Below are 19,008 nucleotides of genomic sequence, written 5' to 3' on the forward strand. Positions count from 1 at the left end.
TATTCAAGGTTTAGGGTTTAGTATTCAGTGTTTAGGATTTAGTATTCAGCATTTAGGTTTTAAAAATATTGAATGATGGGTAATACTTATATTTTTAACTATTTGGCCAAGTATTTATTGTCATAATAAAAAGTAATTATTACAATGAAATGTAACGTTTCTAAATGACTACATTTGTTCACGATAATTGTTACTTTTATTCTTAAAAGTTTACATTTCTTCATGTCAATAATTATTTTTCATTATAATAACAATTACTTTGAATAACGTAATAAATAAATAGAATATAGAAAAAAAATAATCAAATAATTATTCAAGTAATCATTGTCTAGAGGAAAAGTAACTATTACTATAATGAAAAGTAAGGTTTGTAAATTATTACATTTGTTCATAATAATTGTTACTTTTATTAATGAAAAATTGTACTTTATTTATTTTATCAAGTTAATATTATCATAATAAAAGGTAATTATTGATATGCACAAATGTAATGTTTCAAAATTATTACATTTGTTGCAGACTTGTAGTTATTGTTGTAATACAACGTATTTATTGTTATAATAAAAAAATAATTATTATTACGAAGGAAGGTAATGTTTTTGAAACATTACATTTCTAGACAATAATGTTTACTTTTATTAATAAGAACTTTTATTTTTAGTTATTTGCTCAAGTAATTATTTTTGTAAATAAAAGTAATTATTGATATGAATAAAAATAATGTTATTTTCCCTAAAAAAGTACTTTTACTCAATTAATTATTGTCATAATAAAAAGTAACTATTCAGGGTTTAGAGTTTAAGGTCTAATTTTCAGGGTCTATGGTGTAAAAAATATAGTAATACAATACATTGTATTGAATGAAGGTAAATACGTATATAAACATAAGTATACATTTGTGCTAACAAATATATATCTTATGCTTATTAAAAGTAACTATTGTCTTAATAAAAGGTAATTATTCATATAAAGAAATAGAATATTTTAAAATTATTATTTTTTTCACGACAATTGTTATTTTTACTCATGAAACTTGTAATTTTAGTTATTTGGTCAAATAATTATTGTCGTACGAAAAAAATAACAATTGATATGAATAAAGGTAACACTTTTAAAAAACATTACATTTCTTTATGTTGATAATTATTTTTTTATCACAATAACAATTACTTTGAAATAAATAAAATAAAAATATTATAAAAACAAGTAGGAAAAAAAACAGTAAAAGAAAAGAACAAATAAAAGAAAAAACTGAAAAAGAAACAAAAAAAAAAAAAAAACGCAAGGAAAATAGAACAAAAGATACAAATGATAACAATTGATATGAATAAAGGTAACACTTTTAAAAAACATTACATTTCTTTATGTTGATAATTATTTTTTTATCACAATAACAATTACTACTTTGAAATAAATAAAATAAAAAATATTATAAAAACAAGTAGGGAAAAAAAACAGTAAAAAAAAAAAGAACAAATAAAAGAAAAACTGAAAAAGAAACAAAAAAAAAACGCAAGGAAAATAGAACAAAAGATACAAATGAAAAACATCAAAAAAGAATCTGGCAATAATGGGTTTTGAACCGACGACCATGCAGATAAACAAGGAGTCCAGCGCATGTAATAGCCACTGCACCATAGCTTTGATTTACATTGTGTTTGTCAGAATTATTATATAGCGTTTTTTAGCCGGGTCGGGTCAAGACAAATCCGACCCGTCTCACCCGATGAGGTTGACCTCACCCAAGACCAACTCCTTGTAAAACTATTGTCAAACAAAAAAAATAAAAAACACCCCTAACGAACATTTTCAAACAAACATTTGTCATACAAATAAAAACAGAAATTTGTAATATAGTAGCAGCGCTACCCCAGTTTTAAAAAACATTTATTGGTAATTACAGTTGTAGTCTTTTTGGATGGAATGAGATTATAGAATGGAAAGAAGAGAAGTTGCGGTGAGAGAAGTCATTGAGTTTTGAAGGGCTTGTAGGTCTTGACATCAGAGGCGAGGCCTTGGATGGATCCGGCGGCGGCGATGAGGGAGACGAGGAGGCAAGTCCAGCTGAGTATCTTGAGCCACAGCCAAGAGAAGGAGTATTTGGGGAGCTTGGCCTGCGCGATGTGCATCTCGATGGGGAAATAGACGGTCAAGGGGTAGAAGGAGGCGGCCCCGATGAGGCCCAAGAAGTCGTTGAAGAAAGGGAAGATCATGGCCACCACCGCCGTCACCACCACGTAGGCAGTCCGCCACACCAGGCGGAACAAGTTGAGGCCGTGGGGCCCCCCCATGAAGGGCATGTGCTCCGCGTGTATGAATTTGCTGTCCGGCCATCTCTCCCTGCTGTACTTCTCCACGAACCCGAATATGGGCTGCGCGAACACCTGCAGTAATGTATAATAATATATAATTAGGATATTGTTTCAAGACTGATGAATGAATGAATGAATTTACCTGGTAGGCACCAATGAGGTGAATGGCAATGCAAACATTGGCAAAATCGATGAGCCAGAATGGTTCATAAAATCCAAATCCAGTGAGGAAATTTCCAGGAGCTTTGTTTCCGAAAGCAGCATAACCTACGCAGCCGCAGAGCATGTAGAATATAGTTGTGGCTGTTACTCCTATAAATGAAGCCTTCTTCATTACTTTATTCTCTGCTGGCTTTGACTTCAACGTGTCCTGCACATTTCCCTTCTTTTACTCAAATCCAACGGATCCCATCCCAAATTTTTTATTTATATCAAAATTAGTAATCGCATTGTTTCTTTACTTCAAATTTCGATTTTCTCCGGGATTTTAAATAATGCAACTTGTTTTTTTCACAACTATTTTCAATTTTCTCTCATTCATTTGTACAATTTTTTTCTTTCACTTTCTTGTAATTTTATCTAGGTTAAAACAATAGATCATGTAGAGACATTTAATTTGATACATGTTAAGTGAAGATAATGAATTTAAAATAAACAAGATATGACAAATTAAAATTTCTACATATTTAATATTTGGGTTAAGTACCATTTCCCCCCTATCAATGCGTCCCTATCGCGTAGGGCACCCTAAAGTCAGGGTTAGCACTGTTTACTATCTCAACGTGGCAAAATCGCACCAAATACCCCCCTACCACTTAACGGAGCTTAACACCGTTAGGAAAAATAATTTTTTTTAATTTTTAATTCAAGTGGGCCCAACTCTCTCTCCCCTTCGTCCACTGTTTCTGTCGCCGCCTTCTCTTTTCCGCCGTCGATGTGGCTGCCTTCGTCAGTGAGGCTGCCCCCGCCGTCACGTGCCTCTTCTCCGACCCACAACCGTTGTCTCCCTCTTCCTTGAGTTCCAGCGAAGCAGCTTACGATCTCACCAAATTCCTCCATCACCATTTCAGGCCACCAAATTCCATCGGCGGAATCTCACCAAATTCCTCCATAACCATCACTGGTCTTCTTCAAGTCATAAAGATTTCTTCCCCAAAACCTCCAATTTCAGAAAAACTCTATCACCATCGCTGATTTTTTTAATGCAACACATTGACGCCGCTCGACTCCGGCGAATGCGCCCTCACGCTGCCTGACCTCCCTCGGCCCCTGTCCTCTTAGATCTGGGCAGACGCCACCGCCACGGCTCTGCCTCGCCTCCAGATACCCACACTCGGTCCGAAAACTCACAGCTGTAAAGGCCGTCTCTCCCTTCCCTCGGCACACACACAACAACACGACAAACAACACCAAAATCCGCCGACTCACGGACGCAAGGTCTGCCGCCTCTCCTTCCTCGGCGACGAACTGTTCTCGCTGGGATTTGGAGAAGGGCTGGCTTGAATTGGACCGCAAAGGCGGCGCAAGGGCGCGTTTGCCGGAGTGGTGTCTGGGGGTTGGGGACTAGGGCGCTTAAGAGGGAGGAGACGACGATGCAGTTTCTGGAGTTTCAGAGGCGGTGGCGCCGTCTGATATGAGTGTGCGTGTGAGTTTCCGATGGGTAGTAGTGTAGTGAGAGAGAAAATCACGTTGGAGTGCCATTTTGGGGCCCACTTTAATTATTAATAAAAAATATTTTTACTAATGGTGTTAAGCTCCGTTAAGTGACGGGGGTATTTGGTGTGATTTTGCCATGTTGAGGTAGTAAACAGCGCCAACTCTGGCTTTAGGGTGCTGTACGCGATAGGGACGCCATCGATAGGGGGGAAATGACACTTAACCCTTAATATTTTAATTTTTTAGCTTTTTGTTTATGTTCTCGAGAGCTGAGAAAGTTTAAGATAATTCAAATTAAAAAAATTGACCATATCTTGAAACATCCCAAAAAGGGCATTTATTTTTAGTGATATATAAATTGATACAATATAGAATTTGAGTATTTGAAGGATAAGAAGTCAAACAAGTTCAAAATTAATTAATTCATCAAAATAATAGATAGATAAGCTTAAATTAGTTTTATCTGTTCATCTTATGACTCAAAGTAATCCCTAAAAGACTAAATGAGCCATGATTATACTAATTACGCCTCTTAAGTTTCTGCAAACCTAATATGGAGTTTTCCATACTAAAATCCTAAAAATGAGAAACCAAATAATTGTGCTCAGTCTATATATAATAGTATATCAGTTAAAACGTTTGTAAAGCCAAAAAAAAAATGTAAAGCCATGCACATTCAACGTTCATGCTCGTTCATAGTAGTTAATATTTTTCTTATTTTGTGATGAACACACTTTGTGTGTGCTTTGGTGATAATAGTGTTTGAGATGTAACACAGATAGTAAGTAGAGCTAGATGTCATACGTGTAAGAACAGATACCACAAATGACATTAACTAGATCTACGTGCATGATTGATTTCCTAAAGGATGGAGAGCTTTCAGATCATATATGACAAATTAAATACAGAAATACTTAATGTGGTCCGTTTTAATCTCAACAGTGACCTCCACTATACAAAGGCAAAGTAGGATGCCAACCTTAAAACAAAGATGAAGCAAATGGAGATATATCCAATTTTTAAATCGAAAAGAGGAATACACATTGTATTTATAAGAAAATACCCACATTCAAAACTTATATGCCCATGTGGCAGTACCGTCACGTGCTGTTCAAATTCTATTGGAACCAGTTTATGATTCCCCAAAATTAAAAATTAGCATTAGTTCATATATATATATAGGATAATAATTAGGATTAATGTTTTTAGAAAGGAATTGAATGCCCTGTAATTAATTTGGTTTGGAAGAAAAATCAAAGGATATATGATCATAGTATACAAGTGAGCTGTGCAGAAAAATAGATGGTTGTATATTTGGTAGATGCATGATCTTATCACTACATGCCATGACAAACTTCACAAAATCAGTTGTACATCTGGGGTCTCAGTGTTTTGTATTTTTTTGATTCATTATATGTATTATTATGTACCAATTCAACTAAAATGTCGGCAAGCTATCAAATTGACATGATGCCTAGTTGGGTTTCTTATGGAGTAATATTTACCATTTTCTTTACTATTCTTTTCATCTTTCTTTAGAACACAAAAAACCCATGTAACTTTTCAAATAGTATCATATTTCCAAGTTATATATAAATTAATGGTGTGAGGACTTGCCTGAATTTCGATGAGCACAGTGGAGTAAGCATAAGCAAAGGCTATATCTCCAATGGCTTGAAAGGTTCTCCACACCTTTTCTGATCCTGTTACATCCACCCCTACTGTCGTCCCCGTCACCGTCGTCCTCACGTCTCCACCACCTTTATTATTTTTTCCAACCCCAAAAAAAGACAAAAAATAATTACAACATGATTTTACGAGATCGAATTAACATTTGATATGTAGTGTAATTACCTGCCACTTTGGCTACAGAGAGAGCGAGGCCTATGGAAGAGTAAGCAAAAGACATAACGGCGGCGACGATAGAGAGCCACGACAGCTCATGAAAGTTGGGTATTTGGCTCAGAATTATCTGAATTGCCGCAAATATTATCATGAAAGGGTAGGTTGATGTAGAGCACTTTGCGTCGTGCCCATGCTTGTGATAACAGTTCGACTTCCTTACAGCCCTACACCAAACAAAAACAATAATTAATCAACTCAAATTTATTGTACAATTTCAAAACTTGTGTGAAATGCTCTAATGTCTACATTCAAATATATATTTTGTAGTTTATGTAAATTTATTATGAGATAAATACACGAACTTTCACCAAATTCTTATTTTGCACGTAAACTGAAATTGTTGAGTGTATTTTTTTCACACGACTGTCAATTACCCCTAAATTTATGTTGGGGCTAACATCTAATTTTATTGATATCCGATTGTGTTTAAATTCTCGAATTTTTATAAGTTTAAGTGGTGAGATGGTCTCACGCAACTCGTACTTACACCATACTGATAGAAGCCGTTATTGTGTATCCAACAGTGACCCCAACAAGATTACCGTATTGAGCCAGTCCACATAGTTGAACTTTAACACCACCTGAAACAATTACACTTCAATTAAACACCTACTACTATTTAATACTGCATCCACTAAATTTTAGACCCCACAGGCCATAATTAATTAGGGGAAAGGGAAGTTAATTCTAAAATCTTTCAACAATATTCTCATACAAATCACGGCAAAAGTAATTAAACATTTTTAATACAACTTTTAAAAATTGTCCAAATAATTATGGAACCAGAATAAAAACAGAAATCTAATTCTATACATCGGTAGAAGTGACTAGTGAGAGCTTGTCGAAATCAAAATACACGTGTAAAAAGAAAATGGTTTAAAAAAGGGAAATATAGAGAGAGCGCAATAAAAGGATTTTTTTTTTTTTTTTTGACTTGGGGGAGTTGGGGAGGGGGAGTTGGGGTTCGCACCGCTTGGTGTCCCCTTTGAGACCGCAATAAAAGGAATTTAGGAGTCAATAAATAGAGTCGTCGGTAAATCATGTGGTCATTGAATAGTTTTTTCCTTATTTATAAAAAGTAATGGCGCAATAAAAGAAATATACCTAAGTGGGAACGCACGACGTCCATGTAGGTATAGTTTCTGGTGCCGTGAATGGAGCGGTAGGAGTCGGCGAGGAGGGTGGAGGTGAAGTAAGTGATGAAGGAGAAGGCCATGAGCACGGCGGGGCCCGCCACCCAGCCCAGCTGCGCTATCGCCCACGCCAGCGACAGCACTCCCGACCCTATCACCGCCGTTATGATGTGCGAACTCGCCGTCAGCAATGTACCTGTCCGTTTGACACGCCCGTCGTCGTCCAAACTCTTGCTTGCTTCCTCATACTCCATGTAGGGGAATTGTGGTGTGGTGTGGTGTGGCGTGGAAGGGTATATATAGATGGAAAATGAGACCCCAAAAAGTATATTCAAGAGGACAAAAATTGGTTTTAAAGTTTAAAGTTAAAAGCAGTAAATCTGGGCTGGTTAAGTCAATTAAAACTTTATCAATATATATGATGAGGTTTAAATAAAAATATATATTTAAATTGAAATATAGTGATCATTTTCAGTCCTTCCATCGTTAAGATTTACGGAGGTTCGACTTTGATATATGAAAAGCGAAAATTCTATTATTTTTTTTCGAGTGCAATTAATTTCACACTGAATGCAATAATTTTATATGTTTAATGCTATTGAATTATGAGGTACTATAATACAAAATTAATAAGTAAACGAGGCTTATCAACAAATGCTGAATCTTAGTTAATTTATGGGGCTTAAAGCCTTTTCTATTTCAATTAAAAATAAATAAAAAAAGGCTTTTATATTTTAACTAGAATCAATAATCACTAAAATAAAAAAAATAAAGCTAGCATAACTATAACACCAAAATAATGACATAATCTATGTAAATTTTTATTCACTACTAATACAAAGATCGTATATTCCAGAAATCAAAATAGTGAGATGTACATTAATTAGTAAACCTCCTTATAAGTCAGCAAAAATATTATAAAGACTCTATTACGTGGGACTGCCACATCACTAAATGACACATTTAATTGTGTGAGTTGTGTCTACCATAGGAAGGGGACTATTTATGTAGGGAACTAAATACATCATCAATCCTAGCTAATTTCCTACTTGTTTCCCTCCATTTTCTTTTCTACGCATGTAGTAATTTTTTTTATTGATAAATTTATCACTAAAAAATGGATAATGAAAAAAATTCTTTTTAAATGTCTCATTTCTTTTTTCTCATTTTCTATAAATCGAGAATTTCATCATTTTTCATTCATTCTTTTCACTTTAAGGAGAGATAATATTATTATTCTATTTTTAGTGTGATAATATTATCCCTCCTTGAAGTGAAAAGAATAAATGAGAAATTGTGAAATTATATTTTGTAGGAAATGAGGAAAAAGAAAGAAAATATTTAACGGAATTTTTTTTTATCCTTCATTTTTCTCACGATAAGTTTATCAATCAAAGAGAACACACCCTACATCTCCATATGTATGATTTTATACTGTATGTGTGTGCACTAGTTGAAACACATAATTTTGAGTGATCGGTCTGTAAACACAAATTTTATGTATTTAATTTAATTAATATAAAATTGCGTACAACTTTAATATTTGTAGATCAAATATATTTGTGTGGGTTGTTATCTCTAATTGATCATCTGATTCTTTTCTTCAAGTTGATTATTGGATTGTCTTTGAGTAGCCCTTGAGATTTGTTGGAGAAATATGTCTCCGATCTTCTTGTACTTGATCTTTTGAGCTTTATGATGTGGGTGCGGAGGGTCTTCGCCTTGTTTTCGTTTATTAAACGTTGGGTTTGACTTGAGGCTTTGGAATGTTGATGCAGAAGGCCTACGCCTTATTTCTGGATCGAACGTTGGGCTTGATTTGAGCTTTGGGCTGCGTCCACGAAGAACACCTTAAACCTTGAGCTTTAGGCTTTATAACGTTGATATAGAGGGCATTCGTCTTATTTATGGATCGAATGTTGGGCTTGACTTGAGCTTTGGGCTGCTTCCACGAAGAACACCATAAACCTTGATGAGACACCTTGATTATTGGAGAAAAGTTCGTTGTAGAGAATTCTGCTCCAATTCTTAACTCTTGAATTATGATTTGATGTGTTTAAAACTGATATGGAGATCCCTATTTATAATTGTAGGAAGAGCCAGACTCTGAGCCTAAGCCCACATGATTATGGGCCTAAGGCTGACGTTGCAGGATTTTATTGGCTCTTGAAGATTGATATATATCAATATTAAGATTTTATTTGCTGCCAAAGAAATTGATCTTTATCTTTGAGATATATGGTAGTATCTTTATCAATAATATATCACATTTAATCTTAGATTTCATAAGATTCCAAAATAAACAAAGATATAAAATTAATAAAAAAAAGTCTTTATTTCTTTTAAAATTCACGTACCTACACAATTAATTAAAGTTGGTTTAGATTTTTAATTACCTCATGATGAAGCATGAGTATAGGGGTTAATTTGTGGAGTACGCTTTCAGTAGTCTTCTTCTCCTCCTCCTTTTGCTTTCGCTTTGTGATTTTCTTTTTTAATTACTTTTAGGGCGCGTTGTGTAGTGTTTTTCACGAGTAATGCGGTCAGAAATGCTAATTAATTTTTTTATATATAAAAAAATGCTAATTAATTCTTAATGAATAGGTTATCTGCTGGATTGTTCATTTAATTGAGTTTGGAGGTAGATTTTGATCCAATGATTTTGAAATATAATACTCCCTTCGTCCCACAAATCTTGACACGTAATTCTTTTTGGGTCGTCCCACGAATTTTGACGCATTTTCAAATAAGGTAATAATTAGTCCAAAAATTATGGGTCTTTATTACATTCTTTCTCCTTATCACTTTATTATCTTCTCTCTCCTACTTTATCACTTTTATACTTTATTTTTATTTTTTTGATAAGAAAAGCAATTTTATACTTTATTACCTACATACTTAAAACATTAATCTACAACTCCTTAATTCTCATACACAAACCAAACGTGTCAAGATTCGTGGGACGGAGGGAGTAGTATCATTTAATTTTTCCGTGAAAGAAAAAGTATGTGTATTATGCGAGTTTACGATGAGAATTAGAAATGCCATTACGATGTACTAACAATAGTATAATCGGCATTAGTTCGATCATAAACATGCAAGGTTTATAAATTGATGTTTCTAACAGAGACACCATTTAAGTAAAACATAATTTAAATTCTTCGACAATCAGTTTTTGACGTATTTTCTGACGTATTTTACGCATTAATTGTTATTTTACCATAATAAAGGAGTAATTTAGTTTCCTTTTACCGAAAGTTGGGCAGAATCTGGTCTAGGTGAATATTCCAATCCCTAATTTTGGGCTTTAACACAAAACTATTGTTTTAAGAAATCTTGAGAAAACACAATTATGTCGAAGTTAGGACCTAGATTTGATCTTTAATGATGAGTTCCAAGGAGGGATTTCTTATACTTAAATTTTTCTGGTATCAATAATTTCATCCACCATAGACGGTGCATGCTCTTTAATTAATTTTGTGGTTCTCATTTCTTCAACTATATAATGCCCATAATCTTTGGCAAATGGTACGGTCCGAACCATCGAATGTGATGCACTAATAATAATGTTATAGCTATTCAATTAGAACTTGTATATTAGTATTAATTTTTTCAAAATGGAGCCCCCGTTGACTACGGCTTTCCTTATTATAATAAGTCAATTGAATTCCTCCGAGCTTGGGTGAGTTCGTATTTCTTTATTTGGCTGTTTGGAATATCTAGAGTTCACCTCATTATCAACAAGAAAGAGAGAAAAACAAACAAACAAATCAATCAATTATGTACAATTCTTACGTCATGCTTTTGTCACATAGATATACAAATTGGGCAAAATGAAGTAGTTTTCGGATTATCTCTTGCCTAAACCTCACCTATCTCTTCCAAAAACTAATGACGACTAGGCATGTTTCTTTACCTATGATATGGGGTTTTGTGGGTGTCGTATATACAAAGTTTGCGGGCGATTGCAAATAAAAGAAAAAGATAAGAGATTATAATTATAGAGAATTAAATTGAATTAAGATTACAGAAAGTGAAACTCATAAGAACAGATTAGTCGAGTTGAGAAGAATTTTCTGTTTGCAAAGTGAGATACGCCTCCTCAAAGATAAAACAACATCGTCTCATGAATAGTAGCACCATAGACCAACTGGCTTCGACGAATTGGAACGAGACAAGAACAGATGTCTTAGACAATGTATGCAGAGAGAGTGAGTGTTTGTATGCAGATTTCTATGGTGTGCTAAATGCATGAGTGAGAGTGACTAGGGTTGTAAACGAATCGAATCGAGTCGAATATCGTGATTTTGAATTCGTATTTGAATATTATTTTGTTGTTTTCTGAGTCGTTTTTCAAGTCATTTTAGCTCTAGGTCTCTTGTGAAAGTGTGTATATTTGGGGTGATTTCCATTTTGAATTGTCGAGTTGAGCTTATTATTGTGTTTTTAATGATTTAGGTACTCGGCACTTGAAAAGAAATGAATTTTGGATGAAAAGAGGAAAACTATGGAATTAATTAAGGAGAAATTGGAGTGAGCCGCGGCTGACCAGTGAACCGCGGTTGACTAAGGAAGCTGTTAAGGGCAGAATGACGGGTGAGCCGCGACTAACTGAAGCGGTTATTGACGAAAATTTGATTTCAAAAGGAGTCTTTAGGAGTTAGAAAACCACTGCTCTTTCATTCTAACTTCTATCTTTCACTTTGATGAAGTATAAACATTAGTTGAACCTTAGTTTTTCATTTATTTTGATTTCTCTACACTTTTTTGGAACGGATTACACTTTTATTTGGCAAGAATTTCTTTACCTTTTTTTGTTGCTTTCATTGTATGGATTATTTTTGTTATTTCTTTTATTTTTACAGCATGATGAACTAATTTCCATAATCTAGGGTTGGAGATTCAATTGGGTTTAATTGATTTGCTTGTGATGTATTGATGCACTTTATCTGATTCAATTGTTTGATATTAAATTTAGCAATTGATCACTGCTTGATTGGGTTTGCAACATGTGAGATCGAGAGAAGAACTCGTTGCTTGACCGTGGTTGAATTGGAATTAGACTTAATCGGAAACGTGTAGTCTAATAATTGATGAATTCATGTGATTTAATTAGCGTAGACTCATGCTTGAATGTGAAAACTATGGTTTGAGCACCTACGTTCGGAGAATTTTGTGAGTTTATGAATTGTGCATGATCTTCACTTCTTTATTGATTTCCCAAGAAGATGATCCGTCGCCCTAGAATCTTTAATTAATCCTTGAATTTCCATTTGTTTTATTATCTTGAATTTATTTGTCGTTGTTTTAGATACACAACTTTGAACTACTTGAATAGAATGTTTAGAATTTAATTTGCTTTCTGTGTAACGCATAAATCACTAGCCCTGTTAAGCTTTCCTTGTGGATACGACTTGGGCAACTTATCAAATATCATGATATCTTTAGTTTAATATAAAATAATTAAAAATATATTTAAAATGAATAATATATTATTATTATTATTATTATTATTATTATTATTATTATTTAATATTGGGTTAATTACCAAATTCCTCCTATCGATGACGTCCTTATCGCGTACATGATCCTATAGTCAGGATAAGAGCTGTTTACTACCTCAATGTGGCAAAATCGCACCAAATAACCCCTCCCCCCTGATAAGGGAAAATTTGGTACTTAACCCTTTCTAACGGTGTTAACCGTCGTTAAAATGTAGGGGGTATTTGGTGCGATTTTGCCACGTTGAGGTAGTAAACAGTTCTTACCCTGACTATAGGGTCCTATACGCGATAGGGACGCCATCGATAGGGGAAATTTGGTACTTAACCCTTTAATTTTTTTTAATTAAGTTTTTAAAAAATTACCTTACCTCTTTCTTCCTATTCTTTTCTTTTCTCTCCTTTTTTATATCTATATATCTGATTAATTTCATCATTTCTAACTATTCTTATCTCTTTTTTCTCCTCTCTTTTACATTATAAAAGAATAAGGGTTAAGTACCAAATTCCCCCTTATCGATGGCGTCCCTATCGTGTACAGGACCATATAGTCAGGGTAAGAGCTGTTTACTACCTCAACATGACAAAATCGCACCAAATAACCTCTCTGTAGAGGGAAATTTGGTACTTAACTCTTTCTAACAGTGTTAACAACCATTAAAACGCAATGGGTATTTGGTGCGATTTTGCCACGTTGAGGTAGTAAACAACTCTTACCCTAACTATAAGGCCCTGTACGAGATATGGACGTCATCGATAGGAGGAATTTGGTACTTAACCCAAAGAATAATAAGAGATTGAAAATAATGAGTTTGGGATTTCTAGCTTTCATAATATTTTTTATTTAAAATTAATTTTCAATATATTATATATCAAATTAAATCTTTTTCCGTACTCTTTAATTTGATATGTATATTGAATAGTTTTTTATAAATTAAACTGCACATTTTTAGAAAGAAATAAAAAAAATAGATAAATATAAGATAGAGAGTTAAAATAGGAAATATTGTTGCGGAAAGAAAAAAAACTAAATTGTTGAAAGAGAAAATTTAATTTGCGTTTAGAGAATAAAAAGTGGAATTTATTTTCGATTAATTTCATTATTTCTTCTTTCTTCTCTCTCCTCTCTCTTTATATTATAAAAGAATAATAAGAGTGAGAAAAAAATGAGTTTGAGATTTCTAACTTTCATAATATTTATATTTAAAATTAATTTTCAACACAATATATAACAAATTAATGCTCTTTTAATTTGACATGTGTATTAAATATTTTCTTTATTAATTAAACTACTCAATTTTTAAAAAGAAATAAAAAAAGAAATAGATAAATAAAAGATAGATTTTTTTTAAAAGAATGATATGATAGAGAGTTAAAATAGGAATTATTGGTGTGAAAAAAAAAAAAAAAAACTGAATTGTGTGAAAAAAAATTTCGAGCATAAAAATAGGAATTTCAGTTACTGAATTGCGTGAATTGATATTGTGGAAATTGGAAAGAGAAAACTGAATTTGTATTGGAGCATAAAAATAGGAATTTCAGCAAATGAATGAAAAAAATGAAGAAAGAGAAAATTTGGCGGTAAAAAGTTTCCGTTAGAAACTGGTGTTTCATATATATATATATATAGATAGATTATATAGATTTAAAAAAAAATAATTTTGTGAAAGAAATGGGTTTAATTGTAGTACTTAATGAATTTTGGGGTGTTAGTTGCTATCAACATTAAGTTAAGTGCTTAAGGGCTGGTTTGGTTCTCGGTTAAGTATTAACATGGATAATAATTAACCAGATAATTAGTGTGGATAACTGCATATTATTAATATGGGTTGGTTGTTTGGTATTGTAGCTAATTAATCCTAATCTTTGTTTGGTATTCATATTACTAGGTCATATAAACTTAAGAATGGACATAATTGTCCCTTTACATATTTTAAAATTCCCAGCGTACCCTCATCCATTGCACATCACCAATTAACACACCCACGTCCAAAACCCTTTTTTCGGAGCAAACTTTAGCCCGCCAAAGAAACCCTTACGCAGAATAGGAACAGTCTCTCTCCATTGAAGCAGCCGCAAGGTCGTCGCGCAGCAGAAGAAGCAACACCGCGGTCCATTGAAGCAACAATAGGGTGGTCCTACAGCTGCGAAAATGAGCCAAGCAACTCAAGGTTTTTCATGCTTCTTACTTCTCCCATCCCTTTACGTGAATCATAGGTGTTTTATGTAATGATATGTTTCGGCCATTGGAATAGATCTGCATTTCTATGAGAAAATGAGTTATATAAATTATGTTTTATCATGTCATGTTCAAACCTTTTTTATATCATCTTTATATATATTTTTTGTATCATCTTTTGTTGTGGATTTTCACGTGTACAGATTATTGGCAAAAAGTCGTGTGTTTCGATTTTGTTTATATCTTTTTGTTGTATGATGTTTCTTTCAACTCCCAACTGCTACTTGGGTTACTTACAATCCAATCCAATGTATTAGTTAGTCATGTGTATTTTCTTTCAATATTTTCATGATTCCATGGATTCTTTAGTTTTTAACATTTTGATTTTTCGCTATTTGTCATGCTCAACGGATATGATCCTGAATGGATCTGATCCTGAATCAATAAGAAGTTATATTATTTCTTCCAAAAAATGACATGTATTTTTTTATCTTTCCTTCCTTTAAGACTGCCTCTTCATCTGCAATTCTGTTCATTCCCATGCTTTGGACTTAGGTATTATTGGGAAACAAAGATTGATAAGTAAAGTAGTAACTGCTCATTTTATATGAGATTATTTTGCGGTGATGTCTATTCCATATATGCGTTGTTCTGATAATTTCATACGAGATTATTTTGCATACAGTCTATTTCATAATCATTCACACGTTATGCACGTAATTTGACAGTTGCTTGTGGTTTAGGTAGCACAGGAACTACACGTTCCGGCCGTGTCAACAAGACGGACCAAAAGCGCCGCAGTTGGTCTGTTAGGGAAGAAGAAGTTCTAATCGTTGCATTGAAAGAGCTCGTCGCACTTGGATGGAAATCTGACAACGGGTTCCGAGCCGGCTATTTGAGTAAGTTAGAGGAGGCTATGAAGAAGGAATTTCCGACCACCGACTTGAAGGGAATGCCTCATATAAACTCGAAGGTAACAACGTGGAAAAAGACTTACTCTTCGCTGTGGAACATTCTCAAAACTAGTGGAGTTGGCTTCAATGTTAACGGGAAGCACATGATTGATTGCGATGACGAGCAATGGGAGAACTTTGTGAGGGTAAGTTCATTTATCAATATACATAGACGTCCATATTTTGTGATTGTTTTATCATTTTCTTTGCCGCTCATTTTCTTTGCCGCTGTCAACTAGGCCGATGACAGTGTGCGCAACTTCCGATATAAAAGCTGGCCTTATGTAGAAGACTGGAAGCTTGTATTCGGAAAAGATAGAGCTACAGGCGATGAGGCGGAGGATGTCATGGAGGCGGCTTTTACGATGTATCGGAAGTTAGATATCAACCAATCGCTTGATGATGGTGAATACCACGTCTCACTTGAAGATATATTGGAGACCGGCGAAACGGGTGACAATGTAAGCCAAACCCAAGCGCGGGAAGAGACTGTAACAGCTGAAAAGGAAGCTCCAACATCCAGCAAAAAGCGGCGCCGTAGTGTCGGTTTCGATGACAGGTTTTTCGAGGCTCTAACAACTATTGGTCGTGGTACGGAAACTAGACTTGATACAATATCAAGTCGGATGGGTTACGACTACGATGTATCAAAGGCAAGGAAGGAAGTTTTTGCACAGTTGAGTGGTATTCCGGGGCTGTCAAAGACCGAGAAGTTTGACATCTGTAATATGCTTGCTAAGGAGGTGGAGCTTCTGGATGTGTTTTCGAGTCTCCCGGAAGACTCGAAAGAAGACTACGTGCTGCACTTACTTGCTTTGAAACATAAGTAAGTCAGCGGCGTATGGGAATGATTTAATTGTCTCTTTTGTGCGAGTAAACATCGCAGACTTCATTTGATATTTATTCCAAGGAATAGCTTGACAATTGTTTCATCTTTCAAACTGTTTTGTTGGATATTATTTGTTGGATCTTTTGCTGTTCTTGGTATGTTGTTTTATGGATGATTGAATTCCATTTTTATGGTTTTAATTCCATTTTCATGATCTATTCTTCATGTTGACGTAGCTGTTATTTTTTACGTGGTTTATGCCTGGGGTTCTAATTTTTTTAAGACTATCATTCATCTTGTAAGTTAAGCTTCAAAGTTTTGAGGTGGCGCGAGTTATATAGTTGCAAGTAACTCCCATTGATCAACATTGTTTAGTCCAGATGATATCTTGCAAGGTAAGCTTCTTGCCAAAGAAAAAAGAAAACATAACTTCTGATAGATTCAACTCTTGTGCGTTGAAAAAATCATCGAGGCTCTTTGGAATGGGAAAAAAATGAACTTCAATAGAACAAAGCAATGAGCCTACAAGCTCTGGTGATTGCAACAGATTTTGAAAATGTTAAAAAACCAACTTAAACAAAGACAACCTTCAAGCGATGGAACTAACTCATTGGAAAAAAACAAACAGCAAACTTCAAGAATGTTAGCGGAAAATGCTCTATTTGAATGGCGAAGAAGAGGCGCACGAACTCGCGCAATAGCCGGCATCGGGATCACGGCCATCTTTCTTCTTCACGGGAATAGCATTTGGCCGGCAAAATTTATTTTTCAGAGACTTCCATGGGACCGTCACTTTGCCTTTCAATAGATTTGGAACCGAAGGCGCGACGCTAGAACATGCATCATCCACGAAGAGCTTTCTAGACACCGGTGGTTTTGGTATAGGCGATGTTACCTCGTCGTCACTAGAGTCACATCGTTTCTTAACGGTCGACGAGTCTTCAATGACGATGACGGTGTGGGAAAGCTCTCGCTTCACGTCGTGAATGCCAAAGAGGTTGCACATTTGTAGAAATTCGGGCTCGCCTTCATGGTAATAGGCTCGGAAGAAGGCATTTTCCTATGGAAAAAACAATCAAATGAATGTTCATTTCAAAACCAGAAATTAACTACTAAATAATCTCAACGATAAATAAACCTTAAATAGTCGTTGCCACACTTCATCGGTGGCGTGAATCACGTTTGTTTGTTGATCGAGCTGGGTTTCTTTCAGCTTGCACAGATGCTTAAAGCATATGTAGCGTTCGTGAAGGAATTCAACTCGCTCCTCGACTTCATTGAGCGACATACCCGCTTGTAGTTGCGAGTTTAGCGCCAACATCGCATGAATTAGCGCGTGAGTCGAAAGATGTGGTGGGGATGGGCGACATTCTTCGATCTTATCTATAAGACACGAGAGGAGCAATTTGTCTTTGGTCGAATCCCACTTCAATGGATAGAGGTACAAAGCTTGGGAGCCTTTGGTAGGGAATGACATCTTTGCGGGATAGAACAAAGAGTTTTGGAATGCAGATGTTTGCTGTTTGTGGCGTGAAGGGAGAAGAAATGTTTGGTTATTAAATAGTTTAAATTTTAATTAATTTAGGCTAAATTAATTAAGGTTGTTGGGAGTTAGTTGTTATTAGGTGTCCTCTGCAAGGTTAGAGGTTATGTTTTGTGAAAAACCATGCTATTGTTCCCCATCCACCAGAAATGAAATTAATAACATATTGGCTACTTACAAAAAATTGAGAACAATAAAAATTCAAAATTTTATATATTTATGTCGACAAATTTCATAAAAAAAAAAAACAAAGGCAATCACTATATATATATATATACACGTACTTATACATATATCCATATATATATATATATATATATATATATATATATATATATATATATTTATATATATATACACGTACTTATTTATATATATATAAATTGCATATATATACACGTACTTATATATATATATACTTATATATATTTATCTATTTATATATATTAAATTAGGGTCAGCATTTTGATTTACATTTATTTAATATATGTAAAATATTTCTAAATATAGCTATGAAAAATTACAAATTTGCAACGAGCATAAAGTACTTGTTTGCGAGCTTTGTTCATGCAGCATAAAGTACTTGTTTGTGAGCTTCTCAACTGTGATCTGATATAATATTTTTGTCTGATAATCAATGGTCAATGCACAAGTGTTTTACTTATATCTCTCTGCTTCACAAGTAGATGATACTGTTTTGATCTCATAATCAACGTTGAATGAACAAGCACAGTTTCTGTTACTTAGCCAAATCCTTTCACTTAATTTCATCATTCACATAGGCAGATCAGATGCTTACTACATTTTGATGACTGAATAATATGTTCTTGCAACAGCAGAACTTCTCGTCTAGATGAAGACAAAGAGCCAGACAGAAGCTCCAATCAGCCCCTCATTACATGCATATACAGACTATACAGCCAGACAGAAGCTCCAATCACAACATGAACACGAAGTTTCTTATAACGACAAGTAGTAGAAGGAATAAATTTGAAAT

General features: G+C 34.3%; 3 protein-coding genes across 3 annotated transcripts; 1 reads left to right on the plus strand and 2 right to left on the minus strand.

Annotated features, from left to right (window-relative positions):
- Positions 1 to 1,806: 1,806 nt before the first annotated feature.
- Positions 1,807 to 7,299, minus strand: LOC130992732 (amino acid permease 6-like). Its single transcript, XM_057917466.1, has 6 exons — positions 6,978 to 7,299; positions 6,361 to 6,454; positions 5,823 to 6,037; positions 5,586 to 5,728; positions 2,455 to 2,682; positions 1,807 to 2,384 (listed from the first exon to the last, which is right to left on the minus strand). The coding sequence occupies exons 1-6, from the start codon at positions 7,258 to 7,260 to the stop codon at positions 1,968 to 1,970; spliced, it is 1,380 nt and encodes a 459-aa protein (XP_057773449.1). The 5' UTR covers positions 7,261 to 7,299; the 3' UTR covers positions 1,807 to 1,967.
- A 6,986-nt stretch (positions 7,300 to 14,285) lies between these two features.
- On the plus strand, positions 14,286 to 16,610 carry LOC130992733 (uncharacterized). Its single transcript, XM_057917467.1, has 3 exons — positions 14,286 to 14,678; positions 15,430 to 15,785; positions 15,879 to 16,610. Exons 1-3 carry the CDS (start codon positions 14,660 to 14,662, stop codon positions 16,467 to 16,469), a joined length of 966 nt encoding a protein of 321 aa, XP_057773450.1. The 5' UTR covers positions 14,286 to 14,659; the 3' UTR covers positions 16,470 to 16,610.
- Positions 16,611 to 16,957: 347 nt separating this feature from the next.
- Positions 16,958 to 17,984, minus strand: LOC130992734 (uncharacterized). Its single transcript, XM_057917468.1, has 2 exons — positions 17,607 to 17,984; positions 16,958 to 17,528 (listed from the first exon to the last, which is right to left on the minus strand). The coding sequence occupies exons 1-2, from the start codon at positions 17,943 to 17,945 to the stop codon at positions 17,127 to 17,129; spliced, it is 741 nt and encodes a 246-aa protein (XP_057773451.1). The 5' UTR covers positions 17,946 to 17,984; the 3' UTR covers positions 16,958 to 17,126.
- Between the last annotated feature and the right edge of the window lie 1,024 nt (positions 17,985 to 19,008).

The sequence above is a fragment of the Salvia miltiorrhiza genome, chromosome 7, assembly GCF_028751815.1.
Source record: "Salvia miltiorrhiza cultivar Shanhuang (shh) chromosome 7, IMPLAD_Smil_shh, whole genome shotgun sequence".
NCBI classification, from domain to species: domain Eukaryota; kingdom Viridiplantae; phylum Streptophyta; class Magnoliopsida; order Lamiales; family Lamiaceae; genus Salvia; species Salvia miltiorrhiza.